This window comes from Bos indicus, chromosome 12, assembly GCF_029378745.1.
Source record: "Bos indicus isolate NIAB-ARS_2022 breed Sahiwal x Tharparkar chromosome 12, NIAB-ARS_B.indTharparkar_mat_pri_1.0, whole genome shotgun sequence".
Lineage (NCBI taxonomy): Eukaryota > Metazoa > Chordata > Mammalia > Artiodactyla > Bovidae > Bos > Bos indicus.
In genome coordinates this window covers 31,709,154-31,730,972 of record NC_091771.1, presented here as the reverse complement: position 1 = coordinate 31,730,972, position 21,819 = coordinate 31,709,154, and the positions used below count along the sequence as shown (strand labels likewise).

The 21,819-nt window shown below is 36.4% G+C and overlaps 1 protein-coding gene and 1 long non-coding RNA gene across 13 annotated transcripts in view; both read left to right on the top strand.

Moving 5' to 3' along the window:
• Window positions 1-21,819, top strand: part of PAN3 (poly(A) specific ribonuclease subunit PAN3) — a 123,202-nt gene that overhangs the window by 61,965 nt on the left and 39,418 nt on the right. For 11 of the 12 annotated variants that reach the window (XR_011569751.1, XR_011569750.1, XM_070800234.1 and 8 more), the window contains one exon: window positions 458-605. The exons of the other annotated variant lie outside the window; for it this stretch is intronic. Coding sequence is in view for 9 of the 11 variants with exons in the window: in XM_070800234.1 (XP_070656335.1) it covers window positions 458-605 (148 nt within the window). In the remaining 2 variants the exon portion in view is untranslated. The remainder of the gene's footprint in view (window positions 1-457; window positions 606-21,819) is intronic. 12 annotated transcript variants of the gene reach the window in all.
• Window positions 612-17,409, top strand: LOC139186206 (uncharacterized). The gene is made up of 2 exons (XR_011569753.1): window positions 612-11,776; window positions 13,959-17,409. It is a non-coding gene; the product is annotated as an uncharacterized lncRNA (long non-coding RNA).

Below are 21,819 nucleotides of genomic sequence, written 5' to 3'. Positions count from 1 at the left end.
CACCATATTATTGGGGAGATGTCTTAAGTGCTTATAAAGGAGGAGGTGATTAATTTTGGAATAAAGGCAGTTTTGACCTTTATCCTGGTAGAAGTGGTTTAAAGATATTAAATTTGAAACTTTTTGCTCAGTTTTGAGGTAGTTTTAACTTCCCAGTTCTCTAAAATATAGTATTAGGATGGTTGGATAATGATGTATATTTGACAGTAAAGGCAGATTTTCTTGTTTCAAAGTTAAATTCCCCAAGTGAAATGATTAAAACCTTCAAATTTGATGGAAAATTTTTCTTCCAGAAATTTAATTATCCCACTCCAAAATGTGGAAACTAAAAAGCACTGTAAATCCTTTCAGTAAAATATTTTACTTGGTATATAGAGTACTGTGGAATAATACCTAGTAAATTCAGTCTTTTTTGGGCTTAAAATGTGTTAACTTACTATATTTGATTTTCAAATAGACACCAAATCCTACTGCAAGTGAGTTTATTCCCAAAGGAGGATCAACCTCCAGGCTGAGTAACACGTCCCAGTCACACGCGTCTGCCTTCTCTCAAGTGTTCTCTCACCCGTCCATGGGGACTCCTGCTGCTGCTGGATTAGCACCAGGTAAGTTGAATACCTGTTTCCAGTGAGTCCCAGGTAGCAAATCTCTAAGCACCATTTGCTGTTAGTTTACCAGACCTGAAATTGTATTCTTCAGCGGTTCATATCTGAGCACATTATGAGTTTTATGTTCTAGGTTTTGGTACCATAGACCAAGTGTGTAGTTAAAAATTTTAAAGCAGAATTTAAATTTAATGAATAAAAGTGAAATATAACTTTGTGTTTAAAAGGACAAAATTTAAAGGAGAAAATGGTTACTGAGGAAAAAATATCCAGATCATAATATTTCCTTGTTTTTTATTAGCATGCTAATGCTGTTTCACTCAGAAACTTGAATAAGAGCATCAAAACTTGAATATTGATGTGCTACAAGGTCCTGCTTTTGAAATAAATTTCTAGAAGAATAATTTGTATCATTCTAAATTAAAGTTTAGATGTATTGCCTTTTGGGTGTTTGATTATAAATCTGTAGTAGTAGTAAAGTGTTATAAACAGTGGCAGGAAAGCAGTGTGAAGGGTTAGGGGTCATCTCAACACTTTCTTCCAAGTTTACCCCAAATGGCAGCGGAGGAATTTGAAGAAGTGCACTTGTACATCAGGGGTCCTGAGGCATAGTTCAGAGTAGCCCTATTTTCTTAGAAGGTCCTCTCTTTTATCTAAAAATTCATGCACATTTTGCATTCTGCTTCCTAGCATAAACAGTCCTATAAAAATATGGAAATTTTCTTAGATAATTAGCGTTACCCATTCCTATTGCTGTGAACCTTAATTAGAAAAGTAAGGTATGAGAATTATATTGAATTCATAGTAAGTGCTGAGTGGGTTATCTTAAGTCTGTTCAATGGTTGAGCTGCCCACCCAGATGATGTTTCTAGAACCTTTAACGGATAATCATCTGTTGATTCTTGAATGTTAAAAAGCAAAACCAGAAACAAAGTGAAATACTACACGCTAAATGAAGCCAAAAGATCCATCTGGATTAGCTTGGAACTAGTCCTGTCTCCAGGTCTTAATCTAATCAGTAGTGGTGCTAAATGATTGGCTTTGATACTGATACTGAAATCAAGGACTGTTTTTGGAATAAGAATGAAAGAAAATAACGATAACTTTATGGAACAGGTTTAGTGTGTTACACATCAAGTGTATTCAGAGGCTTAGTAACCTTGTGTTGCCAAGGATTTTGTCAATACCTCCTTCCCCTCACCTTCCCCTCTTTCCCTCTTTCTCCCTCCCTCCCTTCCCACGCATTTCCTACTCATCTTTTTTTCCCCCAATGAGCATTTGATCATTTTATTAACTAAATGTAAGCTAAGAATTGTATCCCTCTCTGGTGAGACTTTGAAGGTAGTTTTGTGTGCAGGTCTTTGAGATACACCTTGCAACTCCTTCCTCCTTGCTTATGCCTTTTTACCCTTTTCTTCTACTTTGGCTCTTTTCAGATTCAGGTAAAATTGTAAACCTTTTCCCTTTTTCCTTAGAGAGCAGTGTCAGAATTGAATATCCCTGGTAGCCTTAAAGTTTTACTTGTAAGTAATATGCTACTGTGATTTGTCTCCCATTGAGATGTGTTTGCATTGTTTACATGAGCATAGGCTGCATGTCAGCTAAAATTTCTTAGAGATTCTCCAGACATCTGAGCAGTGTTTATAAAACACCCACGGTAATGGAATCCATATGCCACTCAGAAAACTTTGGCTTTCTTAATTAAGTTCCAATTTATTTTGACCTAACAGCACCTCTTCCCTTGTTTAATAAGTAAACATTTTGTTCACATCTTTGATCAGGCTAATTTAAGCTAAAAGTTACGTTTTTAAAATATTGGATGAATGTAAAATGTCAAAGGGAATTTTAGATATTGAAAACATTTAATTACAGTGCTGTGATACTTGTTTAAGCTTTCCAGTTGGTATTAATTTGTGTGTACGTAGGTGTTTCATTGGTCCCAGTTGGGTTTCACAGTTTAGGATGAAATGAATTTAAAACTCTTCTGCATAGCTCTAACATTAAAATAGTCATTCTGCTTCTTTTAAGAAAGGATTGATAATTACTGTCCGAAACCACTGGGAATAGGTCAGTATGTTTTATTAAAGGTATTCCTGAATTCTTTATACTGACTATATAAAAATTGTCCTTTATTCAGATGACATTCAACTAGACTAAAATATTTCCCCGAAATACTGGAGTGATGATGGTTTTACATTTACTATTTCTTCATATTTTCTCTTTTTAGTTAATGGCGTAACACTGTGAAGATGAACAAAGGAAAAAAAATGTGTACTTTCTGCAAAACATTTTATCCCTTCAGTGTTTTCTGTTACTTCTTACTCATAAATACTATTTTTTTTCAAGGTCTAAGAAAGGTTCTTGGAATTTTCACTTTTAGGTTGTACAGTAAGAAAGGTCGTAGGAATTCATTTACCTGTGTTAGTGGTGATTTAATTGATCTTTAATCCTCCTCGTCTTAGTGATAATTTTCAGTTATAAAGTTTAATTTTCTCTTTTCTTCAATTTCTATTCCAGAAATTATCCTTGAAAATATGTCAAATTACTGTTTTACTAAAAAATATGAAACCTTAAATATTTTGGCACTCAGACATAAGCTAGAGCAATATCATTTTTATTGTATGAAAAAATACATATTTAAATACATTTTTTGACCAAAAAATGTAAAAATATTTGAGCAAAGTTGAGTAGATGTTAAGATTTTGTATTTCCTCATATTGTAAGGAACAAAAAACATAATGCCTGGAACAAAGTAAAAGATCCTGAGTGAATTGAGTTCTTTTAAAGCTTGTTTTGATCACTTTAAAAACATAATTTGTATTTTTAAAAAGTTTTAATGCAAGAAGTAAAACTTTATACAAAAGTTATTTGAATTAAAATAGATTTGTTATTTACAATAAATTAATTTTAATTTAAAATTTAAAATAGGTTTAAATTAAAATTGAATTAAATTTAAATGTATTTAAAAGTGTTCAAAATATGCAGCACATGTTAAGTTTCCATTGACTTGTATATACATTTTATTTTAAGAAATGAAGGAGCTATAGGTTTAGTTGTTTTCTGCACATATAACCTGAGAACAGTCGATACATTTCTAAGTATCTTCTACAAAGGTAATCATAAGAATATTTGGGATATGGCACTTGACTTATTGTCTTCGAGAACTTCTTCAAGTTATATTGGCACTGAAGCTCCAATACTTTGGCCACCTGATGGGAAAAGCCAACTCATTGGAAAAGCCTGATGCTGGGAAAGATTGAGGGCAAGAGGAGAAGGGGTTGACAGGGGATGAGATAGTTGGATGGCATCAGTGACACAATGGACATGAGTTTGAGCAAACTCCAGGAGATAGTGAAGGACAAGAAAGCTTGGTATGCTGCAAAGAGTCGGACACAACTTAGTGACTGAACAACAATTAAATACATATTTTTTATTTGTAAATATGTGATTTTCTCTGTTCACAGCTTTTATTGTCCTCCTGGAGGTTCACAGCCTTCTAAAGTTAAGAATCACTGGTTTAACACACCCTTGGCAAAATTTTATTTCTCAAGTACGATACAGTAAGAATACTTCTAAAGTAATGTTTAAAGATAAATTTTTCTAATAGGTTTAGCTTGAGGCTTCCCCAATGGCTCAGTGGTAAAGAATCTGCCTGCAGTGCAGGAGATGCAGGAGACACCGGTTCCATCCCTGGGTCGGGAAGATCCCCTGGAGGAGGAAATGGCAACCCACTCCAGTATTCTTGCCTGGAAAATCCCATAGACGGAAGAACCTGACAGGCTGTGGTCCATAGGGTCACAAAGAGTCGGGCAGGTCTGAGCCACTGAGCACTAGCTTTAGGCAATCCATTTTTAGAATAGCCTTTAGAAATGAAAATATGACTATACTGAAGACAGTTTATACTTTAATTTTTTGTGCCATGAAAAAGAATTTTTATTATGTGAACTAATTGCTGAATGATTTCTGTCAGATTTTTTCCTTTGAGTATTTCAAGTTGATAGTAGACTTTAAACTTAGTTACCTCAGTCTTGGTCACAGTTTGTTTGAAGGTGATTTTAATAGAGGTATTGACAGGAATGTATATATATTTCTGGGTAGTGTTCTGTAATATATCATGGGGTGGTTTAATGCACAATTGAGCATCTCTTGTTCTGCTTAATTGTGTGTGGACACTTGGGAGAGGTAGAGGAAATTCTTGAATTTGAAAATGCCATTATTGATTTAGAAATGAGAAAGAGAGATATAAGTGACTTTGTAGCGTTTTAAAATATTCATCCCTTCAAGATGAGAATGGTACAGGTTTTTGGACTGTGAATGTATTTTATTGTAAATTATGATGAATCGTGGGTGATTGACTTTAGGAGAAGCATTTAATTATTATACTAGAGCTATCATTATTAAATAATTTTATTCCTTTATTAAAATTCAGTTGTATTATTTTAGAAAAATTTTAAAGTATATTTTTAGATCCAGTGTTTTGAAATACTTAATTGTGTCTTATATATTCCTAAGAGCGCCAAATTGATAGATAAAATTGGCTAATATTCCTTATTACTTGGTTTGGGCAAGGTATCGGGAAAAGAGGAATGGAAAAGACAAGGGGAAATAAATATCCATCATTCTTGTTCAAAAATATTAAATTTTTAATATATATAATGTATAATTATAATGTCAAAAGGTGATCTTTTTTTCTGTTTTTTAGTTTTAAAGTTCTATGCTACAATAAAGTTCTGTGATTCATTAACTTTATAATGTTTTATATCATAATAGATGGAGTCTTAATTCATTTCAGTTACATAGTATTAATAGTTGACTTATGCCATAATATGACTTTGATCATTGGTTTAGGTGGAACTTCTGGGGTTTACATGTTTCAGCCTTGTGCCAGTTGAGAGGTGGCATTCATGAGAGATTATCATCTAGCTTCTGCTTTTTCGCTTAGAATAATAAGGAATTAATTAGCTAACCAAGGCAGCCCAGTATATATTTTAATAATTTGATTAACAAAGACAATTAGATCTTTTGCTGAGCTAAACTCTGTCTTATTTTATCCGCTAGTCCTAGGTCTTTCACTTTTGTTGAATGGAATAACTTAAAATCTTTCCTCCATTATAGCCCTTTCTGTTATTTTTTTAGACTAGTTGTATGTGTGTATCCATACACTGATCTGTTCATGTGACTCAACAAGAGAGAAACTGGGGAAACCCTGTTAAAATTAATAAATTGTCTAGGTCAAAAGTCATGAACTTCTTATAAGTCATAATGCTGTAACGTAGTGTGAGTAAATTAAATCTGTAGATCTGTCTACCTACCTGTTGTACTGTCTGATATTCACCTAGGGGGAGGATATGTACCATTGGGAAAATAGGTTGCTAATAGATTGAAGCTATGGTTTTGCAGATGGTAAATATCTTAAGTTCATTATTTCAAATTTCACTGTGGATTTTAAGCTCTACATTAAAATCACATAATGCATAAAATCTATGTTTTACTAAGTAGTATAACTTGACAATACAAATTGTACAAAATACTTAAGTAATTCTAAAACATTGCCATATTTTGTATGATGTAACTAAACAGATTTTCCTTGTAATTATTTTTCATTAATGAATTTTTGTGGGACAGTCAAATAATCCTACCATGAGTTTGTTTTGATATATCCATCTGAATTGATTTTTTTAAAATTATTTTTATACTTAATAGCATTAGAGGTAGTTTACCATTAAAATATTCTTCTAACCAGTTTTAAATATCAATCTTGATTTTCTAAGCATATTACAATATTCCTTAAGAAGACTCTGCCATTTCTTATCTGGCACAAATTTCAGCCTAAAGATGGTGCCTAATAAATGCTTATTTAACTAAGCTTCATTTTTATCTCAGAAAAAAATTTTTTAATTAGTGGGTATCTCTTAATGACAGTGAATTTTAATGATTCCGTAAATGTCTTTGAAGAACTCCTAAATCCTGCGTATGTTCATGATAGTGTAGGTGAACAGTCTCATGAACAACAGAGTATGTTTGTTGAACGTTTAACTTGATTAGAGCTAGAGTCTCCGTGTGTTTTGAGGTGCTAAAACATTTTAAAAACCAGTTAAAGTATTTGTATTATTTTTAAATTGCATGTTTCCATTTTTTTGTAACTACTTTGTTTTTCAGGTCTATTCAGCAGAATCACTCAAACCTGTCCATGTTTTCTAATGGGGATTGTGTTCTACATTAAAAAAATAAAAGTTTACCATTAAAAGTCAGGGGTCCCTAAGGTTTTTTTGGGAAAGGCCTGTCCATTGCCCTGTACTGTTGAGCCCTTCCTGAGTGGGGGCTGCCCTGCGTGTGCATGTGTGTGGGTACAGATGGTGATGTCCCAGGGACGATGACTAACAGTAGAACTGTAGAACCGTAACTGGGTGGGGAGTGCCTGCTGGCTCTATTTCCTTCCCAGTTGGGAATTTCAGGAAACTGAGGCAAGACGTTAATGGCGCAGAGGGGGATGTGGCTGCTGCAGCTGGCTTGGAGACCTGTCAGGTAAGGCTGAAAATAGCTGCCAGTAGATACTGCTCTACTGCTTGGAGAATCCCTGGTTCATGTGCCCCGTTAGCTTTGAGAGTTTCTTATTGTGGACCTCCTATTTTCATCTTATGTATTGACTAATGTGTTCCTTAACTCTGAGAGGTAAGGCTGGAATGGGAGTGGGTAGGGCTTCCCGTCAGCTGTAGGCTCAGTGATCTACAACTGCAGCAGCGTCTCCTGCTGTTTTTTTATTTTGGGGGGAGTGGTGGGGAGGGTGTTTTCGTTGGACTGGGACTCGATTGTCTTTGGAACATGGTACCAAATCTTCTACCAAAGTAGCTGTGTAGCTTTCAGCATATTGTTTGACCCTTAGCATCTTCCTTTCTATAAGAAGATAATATTATATAATTTAAAAAGTCTTTCTAATCTAAAATTCTGTTATTGTTTTGTGACATGTTGATCACTGGGAGATAGACAGGTACACTAAAAGAGAGACAGAAATGAAGACAGTGATGAGAGGTAGCAAAAGGGAGAGAAGCGTTTGATTTTTGTGCTAGACTTCAAAGGACTCTTAGAGGCATGTGGATTTCCTTGATGTAGTAGGTGTAAATAGAAAATCCTGTGTCTCACAAATGGAGCAAGGTGGAGGGAAGGGTTTGTTTCAGCAGTGAAAGTTTAGGGTCTGGGGTGAATCAAGTGTTGTAGAGGTTTGAAATGAACTGAGAGGTGGGAAGAGAGGGTGTGTCACTAGCTGCCCAGAAACATTGCTGGTTCTCAGCTGGAGGTGGGGAGTTGGAAGCCAGTCTTTTGATTTCCTTTGAGTCAAATAGGTTGGGAGCTTCAGGGATCATTTTTTCTATTTCCCTGGTCTTGTGGAAGTCTAACCGTTTGGCTTAATGGTGCACTATAGACACTCAGTGAAGAGAGAGTGGGAGTGTGGACAGAAGTACTGTGCTGTGTGTAACGTGTACAGATAAGAGCAGTCCTCCGTTCTTTAGGAAGGAGTGGAATGGTGGCAGCCACTTTGATTGAATTTTCCCCGATTCTTCTCAGCCTGACTGATCATATTCACGAGTAAAGTCATCTTTTTTCTGAACTCTTTTTGCCTTTTGGATGTGCAGTTACCCTAGAGTAGGGCACGTGGGCAAGGTCTAAGTAAAAGGAGAGGAATCAGTGGTGTATCCCTTTAAACCCCCGTGCACACAGGCGTGTAAAATCTAGCTGTGAGTACTAGCAGAAACTCAAGTATGGAGTATGTGTTGATGGTGGTCATGTTTACTCCTGGATTTTTCAGCCATGAATCTTGTACACTTGGATATGTCTAAAATGAGGCGTTCTCTTATGATTTCATAAACATCTTCCCATATTTGAGATGTAATTGTCCAGATTTTAGACTGATAATTCTATAAATGATAACTAGTAACTAACAGTCCCTTGGCAGGGTGTACCTTTTAGAAAACAGTTCCCGATGGCTCAGTGGGTAAAGAATCTGCCTGCAATACAGAAGACACAGGAAACGGGTTCAATCCGTGGATCAGGAAGATCCCCTAGAGAAGGAAATAGCAACCCACTCCAAGTATTCTTGCCTGAAAAATCCCATGGACAGAGGAATTTGGCGGGCTGTAGTCCAAAGGGTTGGACACAATTCAATGACTAAGCACAGCACAGATGAGTAGGATATTAATAAAAATGTCACCAGAATGCTCCCTCAGCCATAGTTACTCTGGGCCATAATCTTATTGCCTACTGTTGTGATGTGGTAGGTAAACTGCTGAAACATGGTGATCCAAAATGTGATGACTTCACATGACAAAAATTTATTTCTTGATTTTATAACAGTCTGGGACAGATGGTTCAGGTTTTGTGGGGTGCCCTCCTCCATGTAGATAAGGACCCAGGTCAAGTGGCTTTTAGGCATCTGGTCTTCAGTCAGCTGAAAGTGGGAAAGCATGGAGAAGCCTGAGTGGGAAGTTGTTACAGACAAACCTGGAAATTATCCAAAAACTATCTCCACTGTGACTGTCCACCAAAATCCAGACTTTTCTTTTTTTTTTTTAAAGTAGCTGGCCTTCCTTCTTCTCTGGAGAAGACTCATTCACCAGTCTAATTTGGATGCAGAATTTTAAGTTGATTCTGGTTATCTCATATAAACACATTTTGGGGGATTATCTTATTTGCATCATTTGTATCTACTTTAGAGAAATCACCAAAACAGCTGCAGTAACTGGCTTATCTTGCATCATGGGAAATAAAGCTTTCCATCATACTTGGATTTTTGAATATAAGAAGCTTTATGGCTCTTGCTGTCAAAACACTATATTCTCAGGAATTTTTCAAAGAAAGATTTCCAAAACTTGTAGTTTCTGTTTCTTCAAACGCAGCTACCTTTTCTGTTGTGACTGATACTCAACTTGATGGGCCTCAACTGGTTGTACTGAACCTGAATACATTTGCTACCCTTTAGGTGTATTAGAGTGTGAAGAGCAGTTTGTTGCAGTGGTACATAGTACTTGGGTTTTTCACCCATTCCATTGTCCTCCTGCCTAGTTAGCCTCTGACTCCTTGGAGGTAATTTCTCCTGCTCTCCAAATCTTTTAGAGTGCCTGGAAAGACTCAGACACAAGTTTATTTGAGCCATTTTAGTACGGTCTTACTGGCTTTTTACTGAAGCCTCTGCTGTGCTGTTAGTATTCTTCTCTCTAGGACAGTGGTCCTTGAGTCACACCAGAATCATCTAGGAAAGAAAAGAAAGTGAAAGTGAAGCCACTCAGTCGTGTCCGACTCTTTGCGACCCCATGGACACAAGGCTCCTCTGTCCATGGGATTTTCCAGGCAAGAGTACTGGAGTGGGTTGCCATTTCCTTCTCCAGGGAACTTCCCGACCCAGGGATCGAACCCAGGTCTCCCACATTGTAGACAGACGCTTTACTGTCTGAGCCACCAGGAAGTCACATCAGAATCACCTGGAGTACCCGTTAAAACCCAGTGCTCCCTGGGTCCGGCCCCCAGAGCTGCTGAGTCCATCGGTTGGTCTCAGTGAGCCAGGGAGTTGTTTGCAGGTGATGCTGATTACTTTTCCGGGAACTCCACTTGGAGAACCACTGCTCCACTTTACGGAGAGGGCAATGGCAACCCACTCCAGTACTCTTGCCTGGAAAATCCCATGGACAGAGGAGCCTGGTAGGCTGCAGTCCATGGGGTCTCTAGGAGTCGGACACGATTGAGCAACTTCACTTTCACATTTCACTTTCATGCATTGGAGAAGGAAATGGCAACCCACTCCAGTATTCTTGCCTGGAGAATCCCAGGGATGGGGGAGCCTGGTGGGCTGCCATCTATGGGGTCGCACAGAGTTGGACACGACTGAAGCAAGTTAGCAGCTCTACTTTACGCTCTGAGCTACTTTCCATCCGCTTTCTTCTTACAACCCTTTTCTTCTCCTGACCTTCTGCTTTCTTTAAATAAGAAAAAGACTTTGAGTCCAGGACTTGAATTGTTGCCTGTGAATAAGGTACATGGGGCTCTAAGTTATTCTTTAGCTGAGGTTAACTTTACTTTTCTGGATCAAGTCTTGTGTTGTGAGTAACTGAAGTTATCAGATAAGTAACTGCTGAATTAATTGTTACAGGGGTTCCTAAAGCTCAGCCAAGATCACAAATACCATCTAAGTAAAAGCAGGCAACAGGGAGTTCTTCTACCTTAGTAATGCTAATGGGCACAACTAATGCAAATTAATTATTCAGAATACCTGAAAAATGAATAGCACAAGTACTGTGGCTGTTTAAAATTTTAAACCCTTTGGATCTAGAACTAGTAGTCAAATATCTTCTATTTGCATGTTATATTTTAATATGTAAAGATCAACTAAATTATTAATGTTAAAGAAATAAGTGTTTATTGATTCAATAGCAGCAGTCTTGAAGTCAGACTTTAATTTTTCTTTTTAATCTGGTACTGGTTTTTATTCATTGGAAAGAAATTTAAAGTTAAAATTACATTGTTAACTAATATTAATCTTATTTTTTGTGAATATAATTTTTTATAATCAGACATGGTCATCTTGGAGTAAGTTTATTGTTCATAAACAGTACAAGATAATTTATCATTATGAATGAAGCATGCCATTTAGTCATAAACAGTCACGGTCACTTGAAAAGGAAAAACGGTTCTCTTGATCCAGATGAGTTATGTTTAGTTGCTAACTTCGTCACTAACCTCCCATTTTCTTCTACTCTGTTTAAATAATATAAGTATTTGGATTTAAAAGCTCGCCACCATTGCAGAGGCTAATTTATCTGAATTAAATTATCTGTTAATTTTATCAGGTAATTTTATCAAGTTTGGGAGCAAGCAAGTCACTTTTCTGTGTTTTCAAATATTTCAGTGATCCCGGTAAATTACCCAGTGTGCAGGCCAGAGGGTATAATTCTGAAAATTGTAATTCAGTTGTTTTCAAGGCAGAAATCTGGATAAGTTATTCACATTTTTAGAATTTAGGCACTGTAGTTTACACATCTAATATTTATTGAATTACTTGTTGAAAACTCATATGCAAATGAGGCTCTTGAAGGTAAGGTTGAAGTTGGCCAAATGAAAGATTACTGTGTGTAGACATGGAAAGCCAAATAGTTGTGCAGGCTGTAGTCTCTATCAGATATTATGTAAGAGTATGTGATTGATCGGACAAGGCAATGGCAACCCACTCCAGTACTCTTGCCTGGAAAATCCCATGGATGGAGGAGCCTGGTAGGCTGCAGTCCGTGGGATCATGAAGAGTCGGACACGACTGAGGGACTGCACTTTCACTTTTCACTTTCATGCATTGGAGAAGGCAATGGCAACCCGCTCCAGTGTTCTTGCCTGGAGAATCCCAGGGACGGGGGAGCCTGGTGGGCTGCCGTCTATGGGTTCTATGGGGTCGCACAGAGTGGGACATGACTGAAGCGACTTAGCAGCAGCAGCAGCAGCAGCATGTGATTGATAAAACTCAGGTTAAATTCATGAACTCAGAATATTTGCTTAAATTTGGTCAACGAGATTAAATAAACTTTGTGAGGAAGCTTTAGGGCACTTGATAGTTTTATTAATGCCTACAGTGTTTCTAATATCCAGGTAGTCTAAATACCCTTTTATCACAGATAGGTATTCAACTAAAATGAAGTATGATTACATTGTCAGTTGCTGAAATTCTTTAGATATTGACGGGAAATCAGAGATGGAAACTGAGTTGCATTTATATAGGTTAGGTCCACATAGCTTTTTTTAAAAAAGAGTATGTTTTTAAAAAAATATTTTGGAGTATATTGAAACTTGCCGTTTTTGTTATGTAATAGAGAATATTTGTACTCTAATCAAATACAGTTTTTAATAATTGAAATGTTACTGTAAATCAGTGAACATTTTTTACTTTATATTTTCCTAAAATTAAAAATATGCTGATTCTTTATGCTTCTTAGAAGAATGAGAAAGAATATTTGTGATATCTTCATGGTCCTATTCAAGTAATTTTTAGTTCAATTTTTTCTTTTGATAGGGGCTTTAAAAACAAGAATCAAGTTTCTTCTACTCGCTAATATACTAACAGGGTTTAAGGTACACATTGAAGGATGGCAAAGGGTCTGTACCAACATTTCCCTGAATACTTTTAAAATATATGTGTTTCTGACCAGGACCTATCCTAAGCCTGCCATTCCAATTTCTCACTCAGATCCTTCCTTTTCCCTCCAGTTCTGCACATATCTGTTTTATTGAGGGGTTTTGTTTCTGGTACTTAACTCCTGGAAATAATTTTGTGTACACTTAATATTTGCGGGCAATAACATTAGTGCCTCATGTGGGAAATGTTCAGAGAAGCTTTTAAATCATTTAAGTAATACTGTATTTAAATGAAAATCAGTGGAGAACATGACCCACCCCCTAAAAAAAGAAATGTTGTAAGAAACATAATTGTGTAATCTTTTTTTTTTTGCTTTCATAATTTTGACTTTAAACACTAATGTATAATAAGATAATGTACTATTGCTTACATTCATGAAATGTTTCTAACCATAACAGATTTATCTCATGGCTTGAAATATTAGTGCTTAAAAAAAACTACTAATTAAAATTATTTGCAAATTATCTTGGTTCGGTGTTAACCTTTTAAAGATGAACGAAAGATATGTACCAGCATTTCTCAGGGTGCTCTTAAAATGTATGTCTTTCTCACCAGGGCCCATCCTAAACCTGCCATTCCAATTTCTCACTCAGATCCTTTTTTCCTTTTCCCTCAAAAGGGAAGAGTTCTGCAGAGAGCTGTTTTAGAAAGCCTTTCTGGTAATTCTGATGTCCATTTCTGGTTAAGAACCAGTGTTTTAGAATGTTTGGGGCAGTGGAGAAGCACTGGTCTTGTTACAGTGAAGTGAAAGAGGAGTCCCCTCCCCTCCTCCAGTAACTTTCCATTCCAAATGTTTATAATTAAAAGAAAATGTTCATATGTTGTCTTAAAAGGTTTCATTTTTTTTTGAGTTTTGGTATGATTATTACGGAGCTATTGTCTGTGTGCACAAGAATGTATAGTTTCTACATTAGTAAAAAAAATTATAGATATCAAGGATCCTAAACTGCTGCTGCTGCTGCTAAGTTGCTTCAGTCGTGTCCGACTCTGTGCCACCCCATAGACGGCAGCCCACCAGGCTCCCCCGTACCCGGGATTCTCCAGGCAAGAACACTGGAGCGGGTTGCCATTGCCTTCTCCAATGCATGAAAGTGAAAAGCGAGAGTCAAGTTGCTCAGTTGTGTCCGACTCTTCTTGACCCCATGGACTGCAGCCTACCAGGCTCCTCCATCCATGGGATTTTCCAGGCAAGAGTACTGGAGTGGGGTGCCATTGCCTTCTCCAGGATCCTAAACTATGTAATTCATTTTCCCAGCTTCAGTTCCCTCTAAGCTGGTTAAGCCATATGAAAATTTCCTAATTACTTTAGAAGAATATGTCCTAACTTCAGTTGGTATGTCAGTTCATTTCAGAATTTGTTAATTATTCTTCTGCATTTCACATGCTGGGTTAAGGTTTTTTCCTTGTCTGAGCTTTTACGAAGTTGAGTAAACCTCCTGTAATGCTTAGAAAGATGCTTGAGCAAGAAATTTAAGACTCATCTTTGCTCATTTTCCTTCATCTTTACAGCTAGTCTGTTAGTAATCCTGTCAATTCAACTTTCATATTATTTATATATTTCAAATATATATTGCCTCCATCTTAGACCAACCCATCTTTGCTTCTTTTATATACTTGTTTTGTCTGATTGATCCTACCCTGCGTTTCTTTTTCCATGTTAAAAGCAGAAGTCATCGGTTTATGGCTTACTAATTGTCATTGGAATAAAATCCGCCTTCCTGTGGTGTATAATTTGTGTCTTCTATCTCATCTTTTCTCTCTTTCCATTGTGTGCTCAGGTCCAGCCATACTGGTCTTCCTCACATATGTCCAGCTTCTTTTTGGCTCATGTTCTTTGTGTACATTGTTTCACTTTGTTCTTTGCATGGATGGTTCCTTGCCTTCTCTTAGGCGTCACTTACAGAATGACTTAAAGTGTCACAGAGAAAAAGACCTTTGACTAATGAGAAGGAAAATTTCCCATCGTTATCTTTCATTGTGTTCTCCTGTTTGTTTCCTTTTTAGAATTTAGCACAGTTTGAACTTGTGTTCTTCTTTATATTAGAATGAACAATCTTCTTCATGCCCACTGGGATATAAGCTGCCTTGTGGAAGGAACTGTGTCTAAAAGCTTATTAAATATTTTTAGAATGGAAAAAATTGAAAATGACTATTAAATGGCCACCAGCTTTCTTTTCTAAGTGGAGGACCTCCTCTGATATGAAATATGTATCCTGTTGAGATTATGTATTTGAAAATGGCCAGCTTTCCCCCCATCTCTAAGCTTTCTTCTACTTAGATGGCCCTTCCGTTTCTTGAGATTTTTCCTAGTTTTCATTGATTAGATCAAATGCCTCTTTTTTTTTTTTCTTTTTCCCCTGCCCCCATCAAAGCCATTTCTGTTTTGCTAGTCGTCATTACTGTCTTCTATCTCTGTGCTTCTATGTTTTCAGTATCTCTTAATGTTTTTAAATTTCTGTCTGTATGTTTTATACGTATTTATTTCCTTCACCAAAGTTAAATGCTTCTGGAGGCATTTCTATCACTTTATTCACTATTGTGATTGCACATGGAGAGCTAGAGTAAACACTGAAACTGAAGAGTTTTCGGCACTGTAGTGGCTTTACGTGTATAGTACGAACTTCACTCGATCAGAACTGAATCTTATTTCCTGAATTCCTGGAACCTTGCTCAGTGCCTGACCTCATGCAGTGGTTCCAGTAAGCTTTCGTATGTATCAGTAGTTACAGATTAGCCCGTGGAGCTTTAAATGTATAGCTTCCTGTGTCCCCATTGAAGACCTGCAGGGTCAGAAACTCCATTTTTGGAGCACTGCCATTGCCTGCATGTTTACAAATTTCACAGGAGATTCTGACATCTACCCTTTACTTTGAGAGGAAAATAAAAGTTCAAAATTCCAGAAAATTTGAAGGAAGGTGAGATTTTATCTGATTTGAATGAGGGTATCCAGAATGAAGGTTCATGAAACACCCAAAAGGTGGGTTTTAAAGGATAGATAGGATTTCTTTAAACATTTGTAACACAGGCAGTTGAGAACCTGTGAAGTTTATTTTTTGTTTCCTATTTGTTTTAACCAGTTTATTACCATAATAGAGAATTTTTTCACTCAATGAACTTTCAAAAAGTAATTCCACCTGAGTTAGGTAAAAACTGAACAAATGTAAAAAAGTGTAAAATGTAAAAAAAAATGTAAAAAAACCTCAGGTGTGGTGCTGAGCTGTAGGCTTGGAGCAGGCTCCTGCTGGAAGAGGTGTCACCCTCCAGTGCTGACTGTGGGGGAGCACTCCAAGACCTCTTGGAGGGACTAGGATGGGGTAGATCTTTTGCAGCCTGGCATTTTTTTTTTTTTAAACAAACTCTTGGTGTTCATGTGCAGTGATTGCTCGTGAGAGTTGAAACTACTGTCATTAATTAGCTCACATGGATAGTTACATTTCTGTACCTTTGGCTCTCAGTCACTGCTTTTGTTATGGGGAGTTTCTTTTTCATTTATCTTTTCCAAGTATTTTTGAAGTTTGCCATTTGTGTGATGTGGAGAGCCAGCTATCTCTAAAATATCAGAGGAATGGAATTTTGTTTTAAAGTTAAAATTACTGGGCAAGGTTCGAAAAAGGTTAGATTGGGCAGGAACTTGGGAAAATGAATGAAAAATGGCACTGAGATAACACGTCATGTCTTTGAAGTACCTGGTACTTCTCTCTTAAAATCGTTACCAATTTTATTTTCCATTAGCACCCCCAAGGTTGGCACATTGTTTCTTGAGGGCTGTCAGGATGTGGGGAGAGGAGACAGGACTGGACAGGTGGTTCGGAGCACGTCCGATAGCAGGCACCTGGAGCTTAGCAGGCGTCAGAAACCTAAGACTTAATTACCATTTCTGCCCCTAGAGGACCCATGAGCCAAGAATACCAGAACTTAATTAGAGCTTAGAACAGTGGCTTTCAAACTTTTTTTGTTTTAAAGCAGCAGAACTCGTGAAGTCTGTATATAGTCCCCAAACCTAAAATTATGTAAAGCAGATAAAACTGGCATTTACAAGATCAGACTTCTCTGGTGGTTCAGTGGCTGGGACTGCACTTTCAGTGCAGGGGACACAGGTTTGATCCCTGGTCAAGGAACTAAGATCCCTCTTGCCATGTGGTCCCCCCAAAAAAAAGTTAAATAAAAAAAAAAAAGAGATCAGGTTTATTAAACTTACTCGTGAACTTACTCAGTGAGAAGAGAAAGTCTGGTATTTTGGTGAACATAGTAAGTTGAAACTGGTGGGGAAAGGACAGTAATTAGTCTTAAACATTTCTCAGTCTCCTTTTGTGTGTTTTCTATCATACAGTAACAAAAAAAAATCATGACTTGCATGAATAAGTTGTGCACCCATTTTTTCAATCTTTTTCTGAGTGCATGTGCATTCAAATAAAGTTTATTGCAATTACTACCTTCTTAATCAAAGATCCATGTATATACACAGGAGTGACAGGAGAGAGGGTCTCTATTTTGTAGTCTCCATGAAAATACTTTAACGCAGCACAAGTATGTCAGTGATGATCTCTAGTGTTTTGAAAAATGAATGTATGCTAGTTTGGACCTGCTTTTGTGATTTTATTGTTGATTTACTAAAAGTAAAAAAAAAAAAAAAATAGATGAAATTCAAATCAAGAATTCACAGAGCCCTGAGCAATTTTGGAAGCTTAGGGTTCTGCTTAATGCAGTTTGAAAACCACTGGCACAAAGGTCTGCTTCTTGACGGGAAGCAGTCTGCTGGTACTCAAGATAGGAAAGCTGGAAGGGTTGCCCTTCTCACCTGAACCACAGAACAGAGGAATGATTTGAGTTGCTATCTGGTGAATTCTCCCAAGGATACTATGTGACAAGTAGCATTACATACAGTGGGTGTCTTAGGACTTAGCTCTGCTTTCTCTGAGAAAGGCTGGGGAATTGAGGAATGAGGAAGGTTTAAGACCAAACCAAAAACCCCCCACCACCACCTGTCAAATGCATGTATTCAGGAAGGAATACAGTTTTCAAGACAGTGTGCAGTGGCCATCTTCATGCCTCCTCTGGAGTCAGTCTTGAGTTATGTGTTTGTTTTATGAAAAGCTTTTAACCTAATTCATGTGAAAGGACAAATGATGTTTCTGAAGGTAGCTTGAGTTCTTTGGTTGTCTTTCTTACAGCCTTACAGAGGGTTTTCCCCTCTCTTCTGCGTTACAACATAATTATTGTAAACAGAACCCCCTAACTCATGAAGTGGAAAAGCCCCCTAGCTTTGTTGTGGTATATTTTGAGGTTCACAGGTTGTACATATTGAGTTTTGATTTTAGAAATAATAGGGAAGGCAGTTCACCTTTGCAGGTCTTGACAGAACATGTTACTCTTTTTCTTTTAATTCAGAATATTTTCTCTGACCTGTGAATATGAGGACCTTGTGTTAGGGAATTAAGTAACATTTCACTAGCTTTTTATGTATGGCTGTAAGCAAAGCTGCCCTAGACATATAGACGACTTCTGGGTGGATGTATTTAATCCCCCCACTCACATACACACATGCACACAAACACACACGTGCACACATGCATACGGAAGGCAGCTTTTCAAAGTTTAAATAAAACACAGTAATAGGTTTGGCTCTTGAAATACTTTCCACCTACAGTCCCTGCAAATTTCTTGTTGGGTGAGAAATCCTCTGATATGAGTGGTAGCTCTTCTGGTAAGCTTTCTAGTTTTAACGTTTCTTATTGTAACCAAGTTAATGCTTTAACCAAGAACTGCCTATGGCATATAGATGCCTTCAGTTTATCAGCTACTCTTGTAGCTGAAAGGAAGTTGAACTGTTTTTTTGGACCCATTAAGTTGTCCTTTCCACTTGGTTGTTGAAAGAGCTTATGAGCAGTAGCTGTTCTGATTGTTGTTGGTTGTTTTCTCTAGGGAACAAGCTACCCTCTGAGTCAGCACTGGACTTGAAGATAAATCCTACAATTCATGAAACTGACTGATTCGACTAAAGGATGGATAGTTTGGGCAGCGTTGGACAGCTCTGAGGGGTCTGTTTGTTTAACTGAAGGGATTGTTGAGTTCAGCAACTTTTAATTCCCCTAATCATGAGGGGTTGCTGTTGTGAAAACAGGGTTTCTGAAGGAATCAGTTCTGGCAGTTAACGTCAGTATTCTTTTTGACTTTGTTTTCGTTTTATCACCACACTTAATGAAACAATTCTTTAAAAGTGTAGAAATTTTACTGCTATTTGTTGCCATCAAGAATTAGTATGCCCCTGAGTGGTCCACAGAGGGCCTTTGCAATCTGTTTATGAATTCAAGTTATCCTTATTGTGGGGTTCATACACATTTCTTGCCTTTAAACCTTTTGGTATTTGGGTTGTTTCATCTTTGCAAAGGTAGTTTGCATTTGTGGCTTGAAACTCTGAGGATTAAATTGAACTTAATTTGATTAGCATCTGTTTTATTAGATTAGTTAATAATTTTTATTGTGGCTCATGGCTAATATTGTAATGTGATCTTGATAATTAGCAATGTTTAACCTTAAAAGGTTATTGTTATTTTTTAGTCTCAATCTTCAAGGAAATGAGAATAATTATAATGTTGAATTAAATGGTTTTTTTTTTTTTTTAATGAAACATGAAAGTTTTAATGTTTTAATGAAACATTACAGAGAAGAAATTTCTCATATCCTAATATTCTGGGCCCTTATGAATTACACAGGAATACTGCGAATTGTCTTTTGGGAGGCTTTTAAAAACAGGGTGTGGCGTGATAAAGGAAATACTTCAACCAGAGGTGTATGATCCATGTGGTAACAAATAACTTCTGTGGTTTGAGAGTTAAAGGATTATAAATGTTAATTTTATTTTAATCATTTGATAGTTTGATTTGAAATAAGAGGCATATTACTTAGTATTTAAATTGATTGTAAAATATCTTTCATTGTTTAGGGTAGAAATGCAAGTGATCATTGATCATGTCTGAGTGAAAAATTGGGCTTTAGCTAAGTGAGCTTTCACACATTTTAGCTTTAGGTTCATTAGTTGCATGAGTATTACTACCTTAAGTCTGGTACTTTGGATTAATAAAATTTTTAATCAGTTTTGATAATTATCTGCAAAGCTGAATTTGACTGAATGATGGAGTTTTTATGGGGAAAGAAGTAAAGACTGTACAGACTATTATTATCTTGGCTTTCATGTCCTAATCCTGTTGCTTTTTGGATAGTGGGGTTTGTTGTATTTTGTACAGTCTGTTGGAGGATTAGATCCATATTTAACATACAGACATGCCTAGGTGATGGTTGTCTCGGTTAAATATTTACTTAGGTCCACTTTTAAAGTTTTCTTACCTGAGTTTATAACTTAAAATTGATGGTAAAATGTTCCCAAAACAGAATTTAGCAATATTTACTTTTTAAGAACTTACTGGCAACATCTTGAAGGATTATTTATTGCCAGGTAGTCTCTGGATTCTTAGATGCCATGTCTCATAAAATGCACCCTGTCAGTGTAATAATAGCCTTTTGAAGGAAGGGAAGAGAAATTTGTATCATTAGAAATTTTAAAAAACTTTAATAAAGAAAAAAAATTTAAACTTCTGTATTGCTAGGATTCTTCCAAAACACTAATCAGGTCTTTAATTCTAATTGTCTTTAAACTCAGAGGTTTTCTGAGTCACCCTTGTCCTCAGCAGTTCTGCACAGCTTCGTATGACTTGTTTCTTCTTACAGTACCTAACTCTTTAGGATTGATGGTAGAATTTAGAGGCTTACCCTAGGAATCCAGAAGCTTTGCACAGATGAATGCTTTAAACCTGGTGTACCATCCTCCTCTTCTTTAATATTTTATGTGTTCTGATATTTGGCAGTTCTTCTGCCTTGAATCACATTTCCTCCTCATAACTTTTTCTTCTAGGTGTATTATTTTTTTATGACTTTTAGGGATTTAAATTTGGGTTAAACTCAACAGTGTGGAGTGCTACAGTGGGTTGTAATAGTGTTCAAGGGACCTAGAGTCTAGCTTCATTTCTACCTTCTCTGAGTTTATGTGCCCAAGCTCTGTCAGGCACCAGTTATTTAGTTTGTAGAAAGAAGGGAAAAGCTTGGTCTACTTCTGGCTTAAAAATTGGAAATTGTAAAACATTCTCCTCAAACCACTGGCAGTTTATGAAGTAGATTCCTTTTTATCTTTAATTTAAATAGTTGTTTAAGTGTGACTTAATGGAGTGATTATCATTAAGCAAAAATACTAAGGATTTTTGAGTTTAGGATTTTTAATGATGTATTTTTTATTTATAAGGCAATGAAAACAATAACTTTAATATTGATGTAAATAAACATGCTCAAGGTTATTCAAAACATAAAGTTAAAAGAAGCTTTTTAAGGTAAAGTTATTAAGTACTCAAACAGCTTTTCTTTGTTTCTTAATTAAATACTGTGTCATGGGGAAAATTTAGTGTATATCAGAGAACTTCACTTTTAAAGAGCTGTTTTCCCCTAAAATCACTCTTATCACCTTAATAAACTTCAATTGATTGATAGTGTTTTCTCTGACCTTCAAATTGCCATTCAATTTTTAGAAACTTATCTATTAAGATGTTGAATTACAGTGTTACCATTTAATGGTCATTATATATGTATGTGCTCTGTGTATATATACATTTATTGTAGCTATAAATATCTTTCAGGATTTAAGACTATTTCTTTAGGCTGCTTTCCAGAACTAGAATTTTTGGGGCAAAAGCTGTGTGTAGTTTTTGTTGAAAGCAGCTGTTTTTTTAATGTGTGCACCAAACCATGGTCTGGGTGGTACCCAGGGTTACTCTAGAAGTCTAGCAGTTATTTACTGAGAATAAAGTTTTGTTTCATATACCTCTAATTTTTAAATAAGTAAACTTTTGAATCGCTTCTATAGTTTTAGTGTACTAGACAAATGTGCCAACTAATGATATCATGCAACCTTTTCTATTTATTAGTAGCTGAAGTCTCATTATAAGCCACAACATACATGTTTTCTTTTACTGTGTATGTTTAGATAGTTCAGGTACTGAAGAA